Raw genomic sequence first — 22,342 nt, 5'->3', positions numbered from 1 at the left:
TCCTCCTCCATGTGGAAAAGATGCATGTCAAGAAGAGGGGTGGGCTAGATCCCTAGCAGGGAGTGGTGGGCTTTTTTTTGTATGGCGTTGCGTTCAAGCATGCAGCCTCCCCAGCCACCCTGTATACTTTGCTGCCCACACCCCAGTACTGATACCTGGGGCCATTTTATCACCACATTTAATATCCGCACACTCGCTTCCAAAGAACATCCCCGGGGGTGGTGTTAAAACTGTATAAAGCTGTTTGTTTTTTTTAAATGATCAGCAACTAGGCCCAGCATCAAGAGTAGGCATGGTTGGGCATCTGCCAAGGGCCTACACCCCGGCAAGGGCCCACCGGCAACCTTCACCCTGGATGTGCTCCTCCTTTTCCCCCGTTGCAGCCCACTTGTTCATCTGCCTCTCACTCTGGCCCAGACGATGGTGGTTGTGAGGAGAAGGAGCTGTAGATGCTGTTGCGTACTTGCTACTTGCTCCCTGCCTGCCGAGCAAGTGGTAGCGGGGTGAGGAGGAAGAGGGTGAGGAACAAGAGCAGCTGGTGACGATGGTGATGAAAAGGTAGACTCACTGAGGGAGGGAGCCCATTGGGGATGCCTTGCCCCAGGGCCTCAGAAACCTGGAGCTGGCACTGACAACAACAGAGTCCACAAAATCTTGCAGCAGCAATGAAAAACAAAGTACCACAGTCTGACATAAGATTACCTGTCAATCCAGTAGCAAGCCCATCCTACCCTACCCCAAAGCTCATCTTAGAAAACCACGTTTTCATTGTGTGTATCGGAAAACGAGCGCCGGTTGGGCCAGGCAGGTGTGGTGCCAAGATGGAAAAGGCCCTGTTGTGTTCACACACCTCAAACTCTGAAGATAGGGGGAACAGGACAGGGCACATGTGGGATGTCCTATGTTTTCAAACATCGAAATGCACTTCAAACAATCCCGAAAAGGCATTGTAAAAAACCTGCATCGGAAATCTGGGAGCTGCGCTTTCCTCTATTGCATGAAGTGTCCCTGAGAAGTGTGAAGGTCATACAGTAAATTTCCTTTAATACCCCAGTGCCTTGGATCCTGGCAAACATGCTGCATACATCATCCATTTATGCTTTGTACTTTCTTTTCTAAAGACGGTCCTGTTCATAAGGACTGCAGTTTCTATGTTTGCCCCTTCCCTTCCCCGGATGTCTCGTGATGTGGAAGAATTCTGCTTATTTGGGCAGGAACCTCTTTTTAACGCTGTCCTTCCCCTGTCTTCTATGTATAGCTCTCTCGTCATAGACCTGTCAAAGCCCAGGTTACAATATATTGATTTAGTGCAAATTAGTTCAGGGAAAGCCAGACTCAGTCAATCTTCTGTCTCTGAGGCAAGGAAGAAGGAAGTGTCTGGAGAGTGTTCGTGTTTCAAAAGACAGCCAAAGAACAAGGTGATCTTAATGATGTTCAAGGTCCTGAGATGTTTGCATAGGTGCTGAACGTACAGCAGCAACGCCGTCCTGAGACTATTTATGATTGTCATGCGTGGGGAAGAGAAATGTTCAGGGAACAAGCCTTTGGCCTTCATGTGTCCTCTGGAGAGGTGATCCATTATTTCCATACAGGGCTACGGTATTTCTTCCAGGTGCAAACCTGCAGAACACGATTGGGTAAGACATTGTCTTCTACTGTTTTACCATTGTGAGTCCAAACATGAAGCCATCAGGACTGTACTTGTAGATAACCTTGTCAAGTGCCTGAACAAAAGGAATGGGATGATCTCTTTTGCCAGTATCTGCAGGGTTTATGTGTCTTTGAATGATTATTTTTCATTCTTGTTTCATCCTTGAGTGCTTAAGAGATGCTACCGTCCTCTTATGACTGGTACCCATAGTGAAATTCATCCCTAGATGTGGGAGCCGGTATTCCATAGTTTGGCATAATGGCAAGGACAATGTTAGAACTCTTTGATTTCCTTTTTAAAAAAATATGACGGATTAGTGTGCTGGCAGTAATTTAGCTCCGGAACTCAAGTCCCACTTCTCAGCATGCTGAATTTCACTGAATGGGGTGGAGGTGGGGATGGAGAAGTATAGACAACTTGAATGAATTCAGGGGTGTTCTTGGAGAAAGGAAAAAATGAAATCCAACTATGCTATTCCAGGAGGAGAAAGTTTGTCTGAATGCAAAATGTGTAATGATCTGTACTGGGACAAAAATGATCAGTGCCAGGAAATGATTCAAAATGGAATGAAAATGCTGGTCTGGATGCTGCTTTTGAGGTGCCAAGGAAGCAACGCGCAAGGAAGGATCAGTACCTCTACTTCGGGTGCTTCCAAACGGCTCTTTTATGGTGCAATTGTTCTGCCTCATTCACAGAATTTTATTAGGGGTCTAGACATTGTCTTCTTCCATTTCTAGCCCTCCTGTGATTTCCCAGTGCTTCCTCTGACTTTTTTTCTTCCCAGAAAAAAATCTGTTGAAGTGGAAATATCGGAATAGCTACCAAATGCCTTTTGGCTGTTAGTGCTCCGAGTCCTCTGTCTGGAAGCACCCTTCCTTTCCTCTGACTTTCTGGGTTCTCGCTTTTAAAAAGTGGATGGCTCTGTATTTGAAAGTCAGATTTGGGAGCACTCCTAAGCTGCCCAGGACGGTGGCTGAAGGGCTTTTGGAATCAGCTGAAGTGTTGCTCTGCCAGCAGAGATGAGGGCCTGCTGGCAGGACAACACAGATGCTGCTGGAGGTCCTCTAGTACGCCTGCAGAAAGCTCCATTGGCATCCTTTTCCGGCAGCCAATATCCTGCTGGCATTAGGGAGAAAATCTGGATGTGTCAGCATGAAGGAACAGAACTGTCTTCTATTTTTGTATTTAGTTTGGGTTTAGGATATTATGGGGTTAAAGTGTGTGTGTGTGTGTGTGCACTCGCTTGCGCTTGTGTGTGTGCCTGTCCGCACTGGTCAGTTTCAGCCAAAAGGTCAAAAATTTACTAAGACATTATAGGAGTCAGGATGTTTGCTCAGGAAGTCAAAGGTTTGCAGAAGGCTCAAGTCAGAAGTTTAGTTAGATATAGGAACCAGGAAGTCTGCATAGGAAGAAGATAAAAAAGGGTTTGCAGGAGGCTCAACTGAGAGTCAGAGGAATTGCTTAGGAGAAGGAATTTAGGGCAAAGGTGAAATAAAAACTACCCTCCTGCCTGGTTGGAGTTGGGGAGGGAAAATAATAAAATTTAGTAATATGCTAAAGTGGCATTTATCACTTTGTACCCCCACCCCCCGCTCTGTCCCACAAAAAATAATGGAAGATAGCAAGGGATTGCTTTTCCTTGTAGTGTGAAGACATGCTGGTAGGAGGGAGGGAAAAGAATGACAACAGAAGTAAATAAAAAGTGATGAGAGGGTTCAAGCGCATTACCATTGTGGATGCCAAAATCATATCTTTGCAGATTCTGTCGCAGGCTTCAGAGTCAGGATCTTGTTTTGTTTTGATTGAAAGTCCACGTTGACAGACCTCCACACCCAAGTTGACAGATCTCCATGAAAAACAGGCACCCAGGCCCCAACCGACAACCCAGGGTTGTTGTGCTGTGTGAACCGGGCCTTTAACTGCAAGCCTCGCTGTGGCTCATGGCTGTTGTGCTAAACCATAGTTGAACGGGACATGTGAATGTCATCAGTGTATCCATTCAGGATCAGTTTTTAGCCAGCTGTGATACAATCAGAAGACAGATTACGCCATGGCGCTTTTCCTCTCTCTTCTCCATGCTGCAGTGAGCTGCGTTCCCCTGAAAGCCTTGAAGGGTGACCTTTGAGAAAGGGCTGGGATGTGGCACAGGGGGCTATAGGGGAGGAGAAAAAGTTGAGAAAATCAAGAGGAGGCAACTTGCCAGAATCAGCCAAATCTGAGAAAATTGGATACAGGTAGATTTGGCAAATGAACCAAAGCAGATGAAAGGTGCAACATGACCACTGGGGCTCCTGTATCTGTAAAATTTGGAGGACCAAAGTGTGTATATTTTTACTCATTACACCAGCAGCACTATTAGCTTCTTTATGAAAAAGGTGGTGTTTGCCAAATGACAGTTTTCTCGTTGTTTCATTTATTATTACATTTATATCCTGCCTTTTCTCCTCTTGAAAAGAGCCAAAGGTGGCTTACGTGGCCCCCCTCCTCCTCCTCTCCATTTTATTCTCGCAACAACCCTCTGAGGTAGGTTAAGCTTTGAGTCAGTGACTGGCCCAAAATCACCCAGTGAGCTTCAGGGATGAGTAGGGACTAAAACCTGGATCTCCTGAGCCCCAGTCCACCAATCGAAACCCTACGCCACACTGGCTGTGGTGCAGCCCTGGGAAGACGTTAATTGGTAGTGTACTGGCTAATTCTAGCTGTACGTGCACCGAGCTAGATGTGTATAAATGATCTTAGTAAACTATTTAAAATTCCAAGCAGAAATAATGTGACTCCCCTGGAAGGCACTATTTATGTATGTTTAAATCCAGACCGCAGAGCTTGGCATAAAAAGCAGCAGCAACATAAGATTCTATGGGTTATCAGCTTTTATTATTTCAAGGCATGGTGCAAGATTGACTTTCATGTCCGGTTTTTAAGAAGAATGGAATGTTATGAGATGATCTGAACGCTGTGATTGGCTGGCTGGCCTAACGTATGTCACTCCTTCCGAGTTCTGCCATATGCATTATTGTAAAATGACCCATCTGTTTACGGTGTTTCTGCTTTGTTTTCTTCCCATTTTTTCACACATAAAAGCCAAAAGATTAAGATGCATGGCTTTTCTGTAGGATTAGTGATTTTTCTGGCTTCAGTCATTCTAACTTGAGTTATTCTTCCCATCTGTTTATTTAATCCCCAGGAAAAGTAAAGGCCCTTTGCCCTAATAAAGCAAGGCTGTTATTGGTGTTTTGCTCTGGGTTGTTGTTTTTTTCATTACTGTCCTACTGAAACGCCCATGTAGGAACTTGAGTGAATCCTGCGTGTCGATCGTAAGGTCTGATGAGCCAATGCATGTGCAAATATGCAGCCGTTTTTCTATGTGTGCAAAATCAAAAGGCAGCATTAGGACCAGATGCCAAAGGAATGACTCCAGTGCTTGGTGCAGGTTGGCCTCTTTGGCACGGCCCTAAAAAAAAAAGATCTTTGGGCTGCAGTCCTCTGTATATTTGCTTGGGAATAAGTCCCGTTGAACACAGTGGGTCTGTCTTCTGAGTAAACATGCATAGGTTTGCACTGTTAATCTCTCTGCATGTAGGTAGGATTGTCTCAAATTGTAATCCACATGTAAAATTAATGCAGTTTCCTGCACGAAAAGAACTTCCATATAGGAATTGTGTAACAATCAAACAGTAAAGCAGGTGACAGATTTTGAGCACCTCCAAAGTGTGGAAGTTTGTAAATTATTTACTTTCTTCGTATATTTTTTTTAACCACGCTAGTGGGCACCACTTTGGATTTTCCATTTCAGATGCCAAAATGTGTCAGACTGCCCTCATGTTCTCCAAAGATTGTTTTCCAAAAAATGTTGGGCAATATGAAACTATGATTTTTGTTTGGTTTTATTTTTGTTTGTCGCTGTTTCAGTGCACTGCATCCAATTATCTGCTTTACCAATGGATGACATCAGTAGAGATCCCTTTACAGCTTCATCATTTATAAGAGCCCTTGAGATATTTGCATGGAAATATCAATGGGAAAGTGATGCACTGTATATCTTTTTAATGCATCATTCCATTCATATATGACATTACCCCAAAATATCCAAAATTTAATGAATAATGACATTTCCATGTGAATGCAGGCACTCCCAGATGAATTTGTGAAAGTTGAAAAAATCAGAGATATACTGGTCAGTGTTGACAGACACCTAAATGAGATTATCAGCATTCATTGGTATCTGTCTGGGAACATGCACTACCAAAACCTAACGGAGAGCTTTTTTACACAAGGCTGTTAACCACTGTATCTATTTTCGGTTTCATCACAGAACTGAGATCCAATCTCTAAACAAAGAGTTTTTCCTTTCCTGCTTTTCCACTACATAACCTCTAGATGGAGCTGTTCTATAATGGAATAATGCGAAAACACAAGTTGAAACAGTGCTTTCAGAAATAATACCCCATTTTCCTAATTCTATAAAAAAAACTGGGAACATGCTGTGAAAAAACAGAAGTGAAACTGAAGAATCACGACATCATCTAAAGAACCCGTAAATGACTGTGAATAAGGAATCACAAATGTACAATAAATGCCTCATGTTGAAAAGCTCGTATACTTCCTCCAGGACTAGAGGCAGTATGCTTCTGTAAACCAGTTGCTGGGGAACACAAGTGGAGGATGCTGTTGCACTTATGTCCTGCATATGGACTTCCCCGAGGCATCTGGTTGGCCGTTGTAGGAACAGAACACTGGACCAGCTGGGCTTTTGGTCTGATCCAGCACAGCTTTTCTTATGTTCTTATGAAAAATCTGCTTCCCAGTTAGTTTTGGGCAGTGCTTTTTTTCTGGAGAAAAAGATACCGGAACTCTTGGATTACGCCTCCTCAGGAGTAGATGGCAATTAAATTAAATTGTAATGAAGAGCATTAAAATAGTGGACAAATATAATAGAAGAAATGGTGCTGGAACTCAGTTCTGGTGAGTTCCACCAGAAAAAAAGCACTGGTTTGGGGGTAATTTTATTTAGCAGGCAAAAAGGTATTTACAAAAAAAAAATGGGTTAATCAATTAATTGACTAGAATGTTGCAGCCTTAATATAACTAAATATTTTCTTATTGGAAGAATTAGCTTCAAATGCTTGATTTGTGGACATTCAACATTCGTGTGTGTGTGATTTCTGTCTTAGGTCCTCAGGGAATCTAATAAATTGGCCGAAATGGAGGAGCCCCCCTTGCTACCAGGAGAAACCATTAAGGACATGGGTAGGTGCAGATTTTCTCCTTGTCGTTTGTTGCCAGAGTAGATAGCACTGGGTTGATCCTCGTATATATTAATGACAAACTCAAGTCTTAGTGCCAGTACTTATGGAGACGAAATGGTGCCATCCATGCACAAGGGGAAGCATCACTAGGCAGATTTTGTAGAAATACAAATAAACAACAAAAAATCCTTTCAAAACAGACCCCAAGGACCGAGCATTCTCAGCAGGCACAGAATGCTGGCTGACTTGTGGCAGGGATGGAAAACCAGGGGAAGGGAGAATGGAATGAACTGATTGGAAATCTGAACAGGAGCACTGCACAGTGCAATATCATGCTATAGATCCCACTTGTGTACACCAGCTGTGCAGATCCTCTGGCCTACTGTGTCCCCCATCTGGCTCTCTGGGGTTCCCAAGATGGGCATGCCCCCTTCCCCCAACCACCAATCTTTTGGTGGTTTCCCGGCTTTTGTGTAGCTTTTTCCCCATTCCAAAAGGTTGAAACGCCTCTCCTAAGGCTTAGGGCTTTTCTACATGAGGCTTTTAATCTGCACCTTTACTGAGGTGTCTGCTTCCAGATTCTTTGCGGGATTAAGATCAGCTCTTTTACACATGTTTTTTTCCGGGGTGGGGTGGGGGTGTATTTCTCTGCCTTTCTGTATGTTCCATTACACAACCACTAGGTGGTGCTGTGGTATAGTAAAATTGTGCAAATACATGAGGGTTTCATGCCGCCATTCAGAGAAATACTTTCCTCATTAGAAAAAAAATAATCCTGCTAAAATGGTTGCAAAGCACAGGAGAGGCTTTGGCAGATGACGACATTGTGTAAAGGACATGCAAATTATGAGCACACAATAAAAGCCTTGTGCAGAAAGGCTTTTAGTTACTAGCAGTAAGGGCTTTAAGCTAATATATGCTGGTATTTTGGGTATCTCAGGCCCACCCCTTTCGCCCAGCCCTGCCCGCCACTGGAATGCAGGCCCCAAGAGCTTCTCTGAAATAGAATTCAGCCCCTGGATTGAAAGAGGTTCAACACCCCTGGTATACTCTAATAGCGAACTACCTAAGCCAATCCTTGCATAGCCAGAATGTTGTGCCTGCCTCGCAAGGCCCTCCAGCCTTGGCCACCAGTGAGGGGAGGGTGGAAGTTGTTGAAACAGACCCCCAGGCCCGAACCACTTTGCAAGGCATGAGAACATTCTCTCTGCCTAACAAAAGATGATGTAAAACAGCCTTCTCCATCCTGGTGCCTTGCAGATGTGTTGGACTACAACTCCCACCATTCCCAGTCAGTATGGCCAATGGGTGGGTGTCTGGGGATGATGGGAGTTGTAGTCGAGCACATTTGCAGGCTGCCAATGTAAAGAAAGCTGATGCCAAGCCTCCTGTGTCCCATGGCTTCACGGTTGTTAAATAACTTCAGGTTTGGGGGATTGACTGAAAGCACAGATGTTTGCCATTATTTTCTTCAAAATAATTCCAAATGGCTGGCTGTTGCATCTTCAGATCTATCCATTAAAGAGTAATCCTAGGCTGAATTTATAGGTATTTTTCGCCATGAAATTTGGGATCCCTTGTCATTCTTCTTTGGTTAATGTTCACATTGCTGTACCCTTCTCTTAATGAGACTGCGGGGGAACCACTGAGAAGAAACAATTGTCTTTTTCAGTGGAAGAAAACCCACAGTGGTGCTCATTTTACCTCAGAGAGACATCATAAAGATTTCAAACCTCATGGCAACAGTTCCCTGTGGCAATATTTATAATAATTTTCATTTTCCTTCCTAGCAAAAGATGTTACTCACATCTGCCCGTTTACTGGAGCTATTAGGGGAACCTTGACAGTCACGAATTACAGACTATATTTTAAAAGCATGGAAAGGGTGAGGCCTCATGAATTTCTTTTTACTATTTCTTACCTATTCTTTCAAGTTCAAACTGGGAAGGGGCCATTGCTTGGTGGTGGGACACCTGCATTGCATGGGTTAAACCCCTGACATCTCCATTTAAAAGGATCTCTGGTAGCAGGTCAAGGTGGAAAGACCCTGAGACCCTGAAAAGCCACTGCCAGTCAGAGTACACCAGCCTTCCCCAACCTGGTACTCTCCATGTGTTTTGGACTGCACTCCCAGGATTCCCGACCATTGTTCATGCTGGCTGGGGCTGATGGGAGTTGAAGTCCAAAACATCTGAAGGGCACGAGGTTGGGGAAAGCTGCAGTAGACAGTACTGGGCTAGATAGACCAGTGCTCAGACTTGGTATAATTCAGCATCCTACATTCATAAGTTTATTGCTTAGCTAGCTTCATCTCAACTTTGAGCTCTTGGCTATTCCAAGCTCTTTGGAATCACCCTTACTTCTTCTAGACTTGTCATTCACCCAATGCAATTTTCTCCAGGACCCTCCTTTTGTCCTGGATGGTCCTCTAGGCGTGATCAACAGAGTAGAGAAAATTGGAGGAGCTTCTAGCCGTGGTGAAAATTCATATGGCCTGGAGATCGTCTGTAAGGTAAACTGGTCCATCTACCATTGGTGAATTAAGGGTGGGTTCCTGATCCACAGCAGTGCCCAGTTATGTTCCTGAAACTGTAGGAATCTGCGTATTTAAATTCCTTCTCATTGGCTTTGAATAGTGCATCTTACCAGAAAGTTTCCATAGTAGGACTCAAACCAGAGACAGAATCGTTGAGTTGGAAGGGGCTTTATAGGCCATCTAGTCTAACCCCTTTTTCGATGTAGGAAATGTAGAGCTAGAACATCCCCAACAGATCGCTGTCCAGGCTCTGTCCAGATCGCTGTCCAGGCTCTGTCCAGATCGTTGTCCAGGCTCTGTCCAGATCGCTGTCCAGGCTCTGCTTTAAATCCTTCAGTAAGGGAAGCCCCACCATCCTGCTAGGTAATTGGTTCCATTGCTGAACTGCTCTTGCCATCGAGAAGATGACTAAACCATGAAGATTATTTCCTTTTACTGCTTGGGCTTCAATGCCCAAGGCTTCAGAAGAGGCACATAACATTTTCAGAGCCTGATCTTCAATGTCAAGTAACACTGATCCTTTTGGATGTCTGATCCATCAGAACTGCCCATGTAGTTCCATGGTTCCTTTTTAAAGTAGCAGGCATGAGGACTAGAAACTGTTCTTTTAAAAACTGAAATATGATGTTCTTAGAATCCCGAAGAAGCCACCCATCCTGCTCCATAAAGTAAAGTATAAAATGTGGGCAATCTTTGCAGCCACAGTCACCAGATGCCCTTGTGAAGCTGCTGTTTCCTATCCTATTCTTCTCTCACCAAAACATCATAATCCTGTCTTGGGGTAGGATTGAAAATGAATAGATAGCAACATTCTGGCAGTAGGATAGGAGAAGCTGCTGTGTTATGCTGCCAAAATGTTTGCTGTGTTGAATCTCTAGCTAAAGTAGCAGTTTTCGAACTGTGTTCCTAGGAACCTTGCATGTTCCCAGGTGTTGCTTTTCAGGGAGCTCAATAAAGGTGGGCAACTTTTCCTAAAATACAGTGTGTCCATCTTCCCCATCTGGGCACTTAAAAAGGGATATTGTACAGTTGGAAAAGGTGCAATAAGGGGCAACCAAAATGATCAAGGGGCTGGAGCAACTCCCCTATGACAGAAGATGACAACAGCAGAGATGGTTTAATTTAGAAAAAAGGCAGGTGAGGGAAGACATGATATAGGTCTACAAAATTATGCATGTTGTGGAGAGAGTGGATACTCCCAGAATGCTGGAACCCAAAGGGGTCATCCCATGAAGCTGATTGGTGGGAGATTCAGGACAGAGAAAAGGAAGGATGTGCTCACAAAGCACATAGTTAAACTATGGAATTTGCTACCACAAGATGTAGTGATGGCCTCCAATTTGGATGGCTTTTAAAGGGGCTTAGATAAATTCATGGAGGACAAGGCTATCAATGGCTACTAGTCGTGATCACTATATGCTACCTCTAATATCAGAGGCAGTGTGCCTTTGAACACCAGTTGCTGGGGAACATGAGCAGGAGGGCGATGTTGCACTCATGTCCTGCTTAGGGGTTTCCCACAGGCAGTTGGTTGGCCGCTATGTGAACAGAATGCTGGCCTAGATAGGCCTTTGGTCTGATTTAGCATGGCTCTTCTTGCGTTCTTAAGTCCACTACAATACATATCCAAACTCTGTGTCTCCCAAACTTCCCTAGCAATGCAGAATTACAGGGAAACGTTTGGCACATTCTGGGGCATAGTGTCAGCTCAGAGGTGCAATGTTAAGTCTTAACATGCCTGGCTGGCATCTTGCATGTACTGAGAATGTGGTCTAGAACAAGCCCTTTAGGAAGGAACCATAGGTCAATGGTAGAGGACATGCTTTGCATGCCGAATGTGCCAAGTTCAGTCCCCAGCATCTTCAGTTAAAAGATCTCAGGTAGAGGAGACGGGAAAGACTTCTACCGAAGATCCTAGAGAGCCACTGCTAGTCAGAGTAGACAACCCTGGGCTAGGTAGACAGATAGTTTAAGTTAGTGTTAGACTTAGTTAGTGTAAATAATCTAGTTAATGTTAGATCGAGTTAGTGTTAAGCAGCTTCATGTGCCTCTGCCTAAGCCAGAAGATCCTCTGTAACACAAGGAAGGGTTGCATGGAATATATGCAGTTGTTCCTTACATGCTGTTGTGTTCTTGGTAGGGACTGAGTTTTGCTGAATGTTTTGCAGGATGTCCGGAACCTACGCTTTGCACATAGGCCCGAGGGTCGCACAAGACGGTCCATATTTGAGAACTTAACAAAATACGCATTTCCAGTGTCGAATCATTTGGTGAGTGCTTCTTCCTGTGGCTGTTAATGGCATTCTGTTATCCAAGCTACAAGATTGTCATTGTGGGAGGACAAAAATAAAGGGAGTTGAATTCCTTCGCTCTAGCGAAGGGGTGTCTGTCTGTCTTTGAATGCAAGTCAGTCTCCCAGGGCTGAAACAGAAGCCTGAGCTGGTGCTGGGCTGTACCACTTCATACAGCCAGGGAAGCGGGAGGAGAAATATTTGAATGCTTTCCCACATAAAATGTTAGGCCAGTCTTTTCCTTAACGAGTTAGTTTTGTGGAAAGGGTAGTGAGAGCCTGTGTGGTGTAGTGGCGAGAGTGTTGGACTGGGAACTGGGAGATCCGGGTTCTAGTCCTCACTCAGCCATGGAAGGCCACTGGGTGACTTTGGGCCAGTCACAGACTCTCAGCCCAATCTACCTCGCAGGGTTGTTGTGAGGATAAAATGGAGAGGAGGATTATGAATGCCGCCTTGGGTTCCTTAAAGAGGAAAAAAGCTGTTGGATATAAATGCAATAAAATAAATAAATAAATAAACAAACATGTGGGGAAGCTGTCATTTCCTCCACTGGCTGTCTGAAATGGTACAGTCCAGCAAGCAGCGCATCCTGTGGGGTAGCCTTCCCCAACCTAGTACCCTCCAGATAATTTTGGACTTCAGCTCCCATCAGTCCCAGCCAGCATGATCAATAGTCAGGAACGCTGGGAGCTGCAGTCCAGAAGGCAAAACAGGTTGGCGAAGGCCGAGGTGTAGCTTCTGCTCATCCGTCGGTTTAGTGCCAATTCATCCCTTGAATGTATAAACAAATCAGAGGCCCAAGTGAGTTAAGCATCGTTATGCCCAGATAATTTAAACAGATCCCTAGTGTAGCCTTCCCCAACCAGGTGCCCTCCAGATTTATTGCATTACACCTCCCATGGCCGTGCTGACTGGGGATGATGGAAGTTGTAGTCCAACATATGAAGGGCACCAGATTGGCGAAGGCTGCCCTACTGTGTGTGTGTGCAGTGAAATGGACACACATCTAACCATCCTTAAGTGATAGTGCAGACACTTATTTTCTTCCCAACATGTTCAAGGAAAACAGTTTCCAGTGTCTCCCACTTAGTCTTCATGTGGGAGACTTGGGAACACTTATTTCCCAGGCTCCCAACAGCAATCCTGAGCATGTTGGGAAAATCTGTAGTGTCTATACCTTAAACATGAGGCCTTAGATCCTGGCAGAAGCCCTCCATACCAGCCCTCCATGCTGGCATTGCCCTCCTCCTTGCCAGGGTAAGTTTTGGGGAGCGAAGAGAGTGGGCAAGGAGTGTTGCAGTGCCATGGCATGATATTATGAACTTCATAAAACCTGGGGAAGTTCTGGGTCCGGCTCATAATTGCATGCTATAATCCAAAGTGTGCGAGTGTGTGTGAGGGATGTGTGTGTTAGTTTCTGACACCCACTACCAGCCAGTTCCAAATATTGTCACCACCACTAATTGTAACATCCTCATAGCAAGAAGCAAAAAACTACAGGCATGCTACAGCTGTTTTCAAGTGACAAAATACACCGTATTGTACTTGCGTGTCAACCGGCGTGTGTATGGAAACATAACCCAAAAGGCAGTGATATCATGTGCCTTGAAAGATTGCCCTGTATTTACGGTGCCATAAGAGAATTATTTTTAAACCCAATTCTCTTTGGAAGCCACCCTAAACTCCCTTTCTCCCCTTCCCTCCCCTTGGTGATTTTGTCAGTAATAGATTAAAGAACAAAGGAATATGGAGAAATGTACATTGATGTGCTAATTACAATGTACAAAGACAGTTTCTGAGTCTCTCTGCTTTTTTTTTCATGCTTCAATGTTATAGAAACAAAAAGGCTTCACGGAAATTGTTATTTGAGATGCCAAATAAAATGGAAAATAAGCTGAAAAGAGCTGAATGGTCTCTCCCTCTCTTTTGTTTTAAGTCTCTTTTTGCATTTGAATACAAAGAGGTTTTCCCGGAAAATGGCTGGAAGGTTTATGATCCTGTTTTGGAGTATAGGAGACAGGTAAGCACTTCCGTTCCACCTCTGGCTTGTGCTCATTTCTGTATGGTAAAGTGTATCTTACCTAATCACATATCCTCTTTTCAGGGTTGGAAAACCTATTTGATTGGCAGGTCAAATAAACACTCATCCCTCTTTATGTCTGTCTGGGCCAGATTAATTATTGTCCTAAGTACTGTAGAGAATGGGTGGCCACCCTCTAGGTGAGCCATTTGTAGTGCATGCTGGACTCCTGGACAGGAGCAGGAACGCTTGTTAGCTTAGCTACAGAGGTTGTTCACACAACACGCTAACCCACACTCATTGGTTGAGCATGGGTTGTTCTGAACCGTGGGTTGTTTCTTGAACTGTGGTTCAGCATGTTGTCTGAACGCAGCACTGTTTCCGCAGGGTGGGTTACCGTGTTGTCTGAATGCCGCCAGGGTGGCTTGTTAACCATGCAGCGTGGCTTGGTAACCACCCTGAACAACCCAGCAACAAACCCTGGGTTCTCAAGGTGGCTTGTTCAAGAAAGTAAGCCACGCTGCATGGTTAACAAACCACCCTGGCTGCGTTCAGACAACCCATGGTTCAGCAAACAACCCACAATTCAAAACAACCCACATTCAACCATAGAGGCTGTTCATACAACACGCTAACCCACACTCAGTGGTTGAGAGTGGGTTGTTTTGAACTGTGGGTTGTTTGCTGAACCGTGGGTTAGCATGTTGTCTGAATGTAGCCAGGGTGGCTTGTTCTCCTGTCTACCTCTTTTGTGCTGTTGCCGCCTCTCTGGCTCAGTAAACCAAAGGCAAAACGATCCAAGGCATAGTGGACTGCCTGTCTCTCATTGTGAGCACTAGAGGAACACGGTCTCCTGCTTTATACTGGACCCGTGGCAACCTTGTCAAAAGAGTCATGCAGAATGGAGCCTATACAGCAGGGCTGCAGAACCCCTTTCTGCCCAAGGGCTGAATTCCATTTCAGAAAAGCTTCTGGGGGCCAAACTCCAGTGGTGGGTGGGGCTGCAGGCAAAAGGGTCAGGGCCAAAATTGCCAAAAAATACCAGCATATGGTAGCTTAGGAGAGACATTTCGGGTTTTTAGCACGTAGGAAAAAACTGCACAAAGGCGATCCGTGGCTGGGGCAAAGGGGGTGGGGCCTGGGGAAGGAGGCGTGGCCATCTGGGGAATCCCTCCAGGCCAAATTGGGACCCCAGGATGGCTGGATCCAGCCCCCAGGATGGCTGGATCCAGCCCCCAGGATGGCTGGATCCAGCCCCCAGGATGGCTGGATCCAGCCCCTGGTCCTGAAGTTCTGCACCCCTGCCATATGGAGTCAGTCAGACGGTTGGTGCATTTAGCCCAGTACAGCCTGCTCTGGCAGAGGATCCCCAAGATTTCAGCCTTGGTCTTTGCTACTTACGACAGTGTAACAGGAGATGCCAGTGATCGCTATATACTTGCTTTATACCAAGTGTGTGAGTGCCTTGCTCCTTGTGCTGTTCCAACATGGCAGGCAGGTCCTTATCGCAAGACCAAGAAGCAACAGCGTGCATGTGCCCAGCTCTGAGGTAATTTCGTTTATGGGTTGGGTGGGCTGAAAATCCGAAATGATGTACTTAAGCTTAAGAGGAACCCGGCTGGATAAGACCACAGGTCTGTCTAGTCCAGCATCCTGTTGCCCACAGTGGTGAACCAGATGCCCCAGGAAACCCACAAGCAGGACATGGGGGCAAGAGGTCTCCTGCTGTGGTTTCCCAGTGACTGGTACTCAGAGACAGGAATGGACATCCGTCAGCTCTGGTTTCTTGCACATTTGATTTTTTTAAAGCTTCCTTTCCATCTCATTTATGAAGAAATGTGTGATTTTTGGTGAAGTTCTTATCAAAAAAAGAAACCAAATGGATTTCTCACCCACCCCTACATCTCAGTTCAGAGGCATGTTGCCTCTGGGCCTGGAGAGGTTATGTGTGTGTGTGTGTGTGTGTGTGTGTACAGTGCAGGCTGGTGGCATTGATGTCAGAGGGGTGGTGAATCCACTCCGGGTTTCAGTCAAAACCAGTCAAAACTCTCAGGAGCTTCACACCTTGGATAGCTCCTTTACAGTTCTGATTGGTTCTGGTTGAAACCCAGAGAGGATCCACTGACATTGGAGCCACCAGCCTCCACTGTGTGTGTGTAATATGTTTAGTCTGCCTAATACAAAAAGTTATTAATAAAAGAATAAAATCGGTACACAGTGAAAACAATAATAATAAGCGCAGGAAGTATAAAATGTATGAAATTAGCCATTCCACCCTTCTATTGTAACATCTAAATGGTAGAATCTAAAATGCCTGGGAGAAAAGGAATGTCCTTGCCTGATGCTAGAAAGAAAACAGTGTGGGTGCCAGGTGAATCTCCTTGGGGCGGGCACTCCACTCCATAGGTGGGGTGCCACCACTGAGAAGGTCCTCTCTTTTGTAGACACCTGCCTAGCTTCCTTTGATGGGGGCACCCAGAGGAGGGCCTCTGAAGATGACTGAAGGGTCCAAGCAGGTACATGCAGGAGGAGACGGGCTTTTAGACACTCTGGTCCCAAATCGTTGAGGTCAACACCAATACTTTGAATTGGGCTCCAAAGCAGACTGGAAGCCAGGCCTAAGGGCCTGGGCAAGTACATATGGAAGGAGATGCATATATCTTTCATGAGTACTAGCCCTCTCCTGCTCTTGTTCCCCTACAACAGGTATTACAGATGCGGGAAAATTCATTCATTCATTCATTGCATTTTAATGCAAACTTACGTAATTTTGCACTTCCGAGCCAATATGCAATCTGAAACTCAATTATCCTCCAAAATTCACACTTTACCTAATTTTGCAGTGGAGTTCTCCAATCAAAAAAGGCATACAAAGATGGACATATTCATGAAAAAAAATATTCAAAAATACATTATATTAGGAAAATAGCTTGCAAATTATATTAGGCAACAGTTGCCTACAAAAATGCACATATTGGGAAAATGTGTGCAAATGTTCATGCAAACTTCTTTAACACATGCTCAGAGTTGGGACGAATCTAACTTAAGATTGGAAAAATGGGAAACTGAGAGAAACCAAAACTGACAGACGAGTCCATCCGTAACTGGTATACTTGACCCCCTTTGGCTCCTGCTGTGCCTCAGACACACATCACTGCGTGTTCTTCCATTTACATTCTGAGAACTAAAAGCAGTCTGTCTCTTGGTCTTCATCTCTGGGGTGGGAATGGTTTTCTGCACAGCCACTCTTTGCCATGCAGGGAATTCCTAATGAAAGCTGGAGAATGACCAAAGTCAACGAACAGTATGAACTTTGCGATACCTACCCTGCCCTCCTAGTGGTTCCTGCCAATATTCCGGATGAAGAATTGAAGAGAGTGGCCGCATTTCGATCTAGGGGTCGCATACCTGTAAGTATTCAGTCATTCATGCAGTCATGTATTATATTTCTTTACCGCCTCATAGCCGAAGCTTTCTGGGCCATTCATAAAAATTAAAAACCATTTCAATACACTGTATAAAGTATAAAAACCATTCATGTAAGGACATAAAACAGATAGCATACAAAATGACAACATATATCTAAAGCATACGAAACAACAACATGTCTCTGAAACACTTTAAGTGCACAATCCTATGCAGATAGGCGGCTGCCTCCAAACTCAGAGGCGACCACCTATCCAATGCAGGGCAGGAGAAGCACAGAGGGGATCGTTCCCTCCACGCTTCTCCCGCCCTACATTTGTGGCTAGACAGATGATTTTGGCTGTCTACCTGCGGGAGGGTGGAGCGGGGGAGGAGGCTGCTGGATGACACATAGGTTGTGTCGTACCAGCATTTCCGCCCACCCCGCCCCAGAATGCTCCATTTTGGCCACTCTGTGCTCCTCTTGCAAGCACAGAGCACAGGGCTGTTCTGCGCTGCCTGCAAGGCAGCATGGAAGGGGAAGAAGGTCAGTTCTCCAGGAACCAACCTCGGAGCGCAGGCTTTGAGGTTGGTTCCCAGAAAACCAGATATCCTATGGCCATCTAGCTGCTGACTAGCAGCCATAGGATTGCTTCCTAAAACAATCAGACAGAGACAATCCCTGATCGAAAAGACTTGTTATATGCTGCCAAGTGCATGAGAGAAGACAGTCTTGTTATCTGTTACCTAGAGATATGAAGGCCCAGGAAAAATTGGGAGAATTCTTTTTCCAATGCCGTTTGTGTGTTTTTCTGGAAAAAAAACAACTTGGGGTAGGGCATAGCAAGGCAACTCTGATTTGGGGGACCCTTAGGGACAGATTTGGGGGGCACACGGAGAGCTGCAGCAGGGAGGAGAAGACAGGGATGTCCTGTGGCATGAGCAGACTTCTACTTGCACAATGTTGGTGAAGCCATAATTTAGAGATACTCCTCTAGCATGGCCATTTTGTAGTGCAATTGCAACAGTGGGAACTGGATTAGTTAAGAAATGGGGCAGTGAATGAAAATAACTTCAGTACTTTGACATGCTTTACTTTTTCTTTTGTTTGTAATTCTTACTTCTGCAAGGTTTTGTCATGGATTCACCCAGAAAGCCAAGCCACAGTCACTCGCTGCAGCCAGCCAATGGTTGGAGTGAGCGGCAAACGGAGCAAAGAAGATGAGAAGTACTTGCAGTCCATCATGGATTCCAATGCCCAGTCCCACAAAATATTCATCTTTGATGCCAGGCCGAGTGTGAATGCTGTGGCCAACAAGGTTGGATTATCAAAGCTCTCGCAACCATTTAGGATGTCAGCAGTGCTGAGCAAGCTGATCAGAGCTCATAGAAGTTCTAATATTGGGTTGGATCCAGATGTATTCATAGTTCCAATAGACCCATTGAATCAATGGGACATAAGTTAGTTGTGGCTAACTTCAGTCCCATTTATTTCAATGGTTCTAGTCTAAGTATTGTATCTGGATCCAACCTAATATTTATCTTCTGCTTTTAAAATGTTGTTGCTACTGCTTTAAAATTTCTTTTGTTTTTTATGTTGCTCTGAGAGCTTTGGCTGTATGGCGACTCATGAAATGAAAGAAATGAAGAAATAAATAAATATGTGATTAGTTATATCCATACAGCCTTTAGTTAAACTCATCCAGGTGGATCTGTGTCCTCGCTTACAAGTCCTGCTGTCTTTAAAGTGGACTTAAAGATTCACTCATTCTTACCCCTATCTATTTATTCTTATTTTTCTGTACTGCTTTTCCATTATTGTGTACCACCTCAGGCACTGGTAACAATTTTTTAAAAATCAACAGCAATCGTATTCATAAATAAGTCGTTATTTATCAGAGCACATCTGGAATAACAATAGCAACTACAAAGCAACTCACAGTTAAAAAGCTTGGTGGAACGGTATTCTAAGTTGACATCTGAAAGAATGCAAAGATGTCGGCTTGTGGACCCTGCTTGGGATGGAGTTCCAGAAAGATGGGATCACCACTGAGAAGGCCCCACTCTGGATAGTCATTGTTTGAGCTTCCTAAAGACAAAGTACCCAAAGCAGAGCCTGCTCCTGTTAATCTTTACAGCAGAGAGGTTTGTGTTGGAGGAGGAGTTTATATACTGCTTTCTCCAAAGTAGCACTGCAGAACATCTTTCAGCACAAGGGCTAAATTCCATTTCTGATAAGCTTTCGGGAGCCACATTCCAGTGGTGAGCAAGGCTGAAGGCAACAAAGGTGGGGACAAAAATACCAGCCTATTTTAGCTTCAAGCTCTTACTGTCAGTAACTAAGCCTTAGGAGAGGCATTTCAACCTTTTAGAATGGGGGAAAAAATTGCTCAAGACTTGGGAAACCACCAACCAATTGGCAGTCAGGGGAAAGGGGGCAGGGCCAGTGGAAAGGGGGGCAGGGGCAGGGGAAGGGGCAGGACCAGGGGAACCCTGGAGAGCCAGATTGTGACCCCCTCTGAGGGCCAGATTTGGCCCTCAGGCCTGTGGTTCTACATCCCTGCTCCAAAGCATGGAATGGCTTTGCAAAATGGATAAAGGCAATATAAGGACTGATTAAAAATAAAATAAAAATGAGCAGCAGAATTAAAATGGCAGCTAGATGAACAACATGAGAAAAGCAACACTCTTTCTCCAAAAAGCTATATAAATTTATTTATTTCATTTCTATACCACCCGATAGCCAAAGCTCTCTGGGCGGTTCACAAAAATTAAAACCAAAGAGCGCACAATAAAACAATACAAAATATATAAAACATTAAAACCACCATTAAATAGGTGGGTTTTGTGCTTTTTCTAAAAAAAACTAAAACAAAACTGAAGCAGAGGTGCAGTGATGTACCATCTTGACGAGCTTCTTCCACTGCTTCTGGGCTACCGCAGAAAAGGCCCTGCTCCTCCCCATAACTGATCGAACTCTGTTATGGACAGGATCCAGAAAAGGTCTTCCTTTACCGATCTTTACAACCATGGTGAGAGATTATATAGGGCAAAGTACTCAGTGAAATTCACCTTGCAGGTTTGGGGGTCTTCCCTAGATGAAAACAGCCCAATGTGTATTTTCTTCTGCAGGCTAAAGGAGGAGGTTATGAAAGCGAAGATGCCTATCAAAATGCAGAATTGGTCTTTCTGGACATCCATAATATCCATGTTATGAGAGAGTCATTGAGGAAACTAAAGGAGATTGTATATCCCAACATAGAAGAGACTCACTGGCTGTCTAATTTGGAATCCACTCATTGGCTAGAACATATCAAGGTACTTTGGTGTGTATGTCTGTATGACCATCTTTATGTGTTCTGTTATCGGCAAGGTTTTAGCCGCTCCCCTAGTTGTTCCCACACTGGTAAAGACTTCAGAGGCCCATCATCTGCGTGGTTGCGAACATCTAAACGAGAATCCTGGATGAACATTTTATGTGTGAACCTGGTTGAAAACATCTTTGCTGCATCTTCAAAACATATGTGTCCCCTGCAAAATGGGAGCGGTAGTAACCTATCAGCACATGGGTTTTTTTGCAAGTTGGGGGTGGAGGGAAAAAGGTAAAATTGTACAATACATTGAATGAAATCCCAATTTAGCCCTACTTAGAGTAGGCCTGTTGAAATAAATGGGACTTAGTCATGATTTCAATGGTTCTGCTCTAAGTACGACTGAATCTGGATTGAACTCATTGCAAGTTAACAGGGTTTGTAAATAAAACTTCGGAATAGGGTCGGTTATAAGCTTTGAAATAAAAATAAGCTGATTCTTTGAGTAGTGGAAGGTGACTGCCATTTTGTCGAATGCAATAGATGTGAATTTATGTTTTAAAAAATCCCATACATTTAATAAACAACTATCACTCAAATAGTCTTTATTTTCTTTTTCTTTCTCTACCGCTCTCATGACCTGGATGCGCTGGCAAAAACTCAACACTTTGTTCCTATTTTTGATTCTATTCTAAAGTAGATAGGGCTGTTCTGTTGTGATCCATCAAGTCCTTCTCCATCTGTCCTGAATATCACAATCACAAAATTGCCCTTTCTTACCCAGCTGATCCTCGCCGGTGCCCTTCGGATTGCTGACAAAGTGGAATCGGGGAAAACCTCAGTGGTTGTGCACTGCAGCGATGGCTGGGACCGCACCGCCCAGCTCACCTCACTTGCCATGCTCATGCTAGATGGCTACTACCGGACGATACGTGGCTTTCAAGTGCTGGTAGAGAAGGAGTGGCTGAGTTTTGGGCACAGATTCCAGCTGGTGAGTTGGCAGCCTGTGGAGGGACAGAAATGACTGCCTGTCGCAGGCATTGCTCTTAATTTAATTTGAAGCAGCCATGGGCAGAAAGCGAGAGTGGGACCTGCTGGTAGATCTCTGGATGATGTTCAGTAGATTGACAAAGGTTTCTGACTGCCAATTGTCTAAGAAGAGCAACAACTCTGCTTTCCCCCAAAATTAGGTTGCTAAAAAAGAATGCTCGGGGGGAAAGCAAGAGTGGGCTTTTGTGTGAAAGGACTTGTGAGTGCCGTTCTTCCAAGAAGAAAAGAAATGGTTCCCTATTGAACTAGAGAGCATAATTTTAGCAGTCTGTTCCCCCTTCTCTCTGCTCTGCCTTTCAGAGAACCTTAAGCCTGGGGATTTGGTACACTGTGATTGGTATAATGTAATCCCTTCATCTATATATGGTATTGATTCTATCTATCCTGTTACCCTTTCTCTTGCTTTATTTCAGAGAGTAGGCCATGGAGATAAGAATCACGCAGATGCAGACCGATCTCCTGTTTTTCTCCAGTTTGTTGACTGTGTCTGGCAGATGACAAGACAGGTAAATTTCTGGGCTTCTATAAGGGGAGGGGGGACCCTGGGAATATTGCCCCCCTCTCTTTTTTTAGCAAATGTAGACTAAACCTGTCACTTTTTGTATGTGTTACCAGTGGTGAAACAGCCCCTTATGCTGCGGTCCAATGCACACTTACCTGGGTGTAAGCCCCACTGAACTCAGTGGCACTTACTTATGAATAGGCATGCATAGGATTGCAGTGTTAGATGGCAGCTAAGCTGTCTCTTCAATTATACACTGGGGGCAGGGAGGTTTGACATTCTTGCCCTGGGTTCTACCTTCTCCAGCTTCCACCTGATGAAACTGAGACG

The 22,342-nt window shown here is 44.6% G+C and overlaps 1 protein-coding gene across 1 annotated transcript in view; it reads left to right on the top strand.

Annotated features, from left to right (window-relative positions):
• Positions 1-22,342, top strand: part of MTMR2 (myotubularin related protein 2) — a 40,255-nt gene that overhangs the window by 9,624 nt on the left and 8,289 nt on the right. The window contains exons 3-12 of the mRNA XM_084842643.1: positions 6,823-6,898; positions 8,688-8,782; positions 9,299-9,409; positions 11,602-11,703; positions 13,661-13,744; positions 17,005-17,154; positions 18,280-18,468; positions 20,282-20,467; positions 21,245-21,451; positions 21,924-22,016. Coding sequence (XP_084698769.1) covers positions 6,823-6,898; positions 8,688-8,782; positions 9,299-9,409; positions 11,602-11,703; positions 13,661-13,744; positions 17,005-17,154; positions 18,280-18,468; positions 20,282-20,467; positions 21,245-21,451; positions 21,924-22,016 — 1,293 coding nt within the window. The remainder of the gene's footprint in view (positions 1-6,822; positions 6,899-8,687; positions 8,783-9,298; positions 9,410-11,601; positions 11,704-13,660; positions 13,745-17,004; positions 17,155-18,279; positions 18,469-20,281; positions 20,468-21,244; positions 21,452-21,923; positions 22,017-22,342) is intronic.

Source organism: Heloderma suspectum, chromosome 3 (genome assembly GCF_057233095.1).
Source record: "Heloderma suspectum isolate Gila_16-S chromosome 3, 16-S_ref, whole genome shotgun sequence".
Classification (NCBI taxonomy): Eukaryota; Metazoa; Chordata; class Lepidosauria; order Squamata; family Helodermatidae; genus Heloderma; species Heloderma suspectum.
The sequence above is the reverse complement of the archived record's forward strand: the minus strand, read 5'-3'. Positions and strand labels throughout refer to the sequence as shown.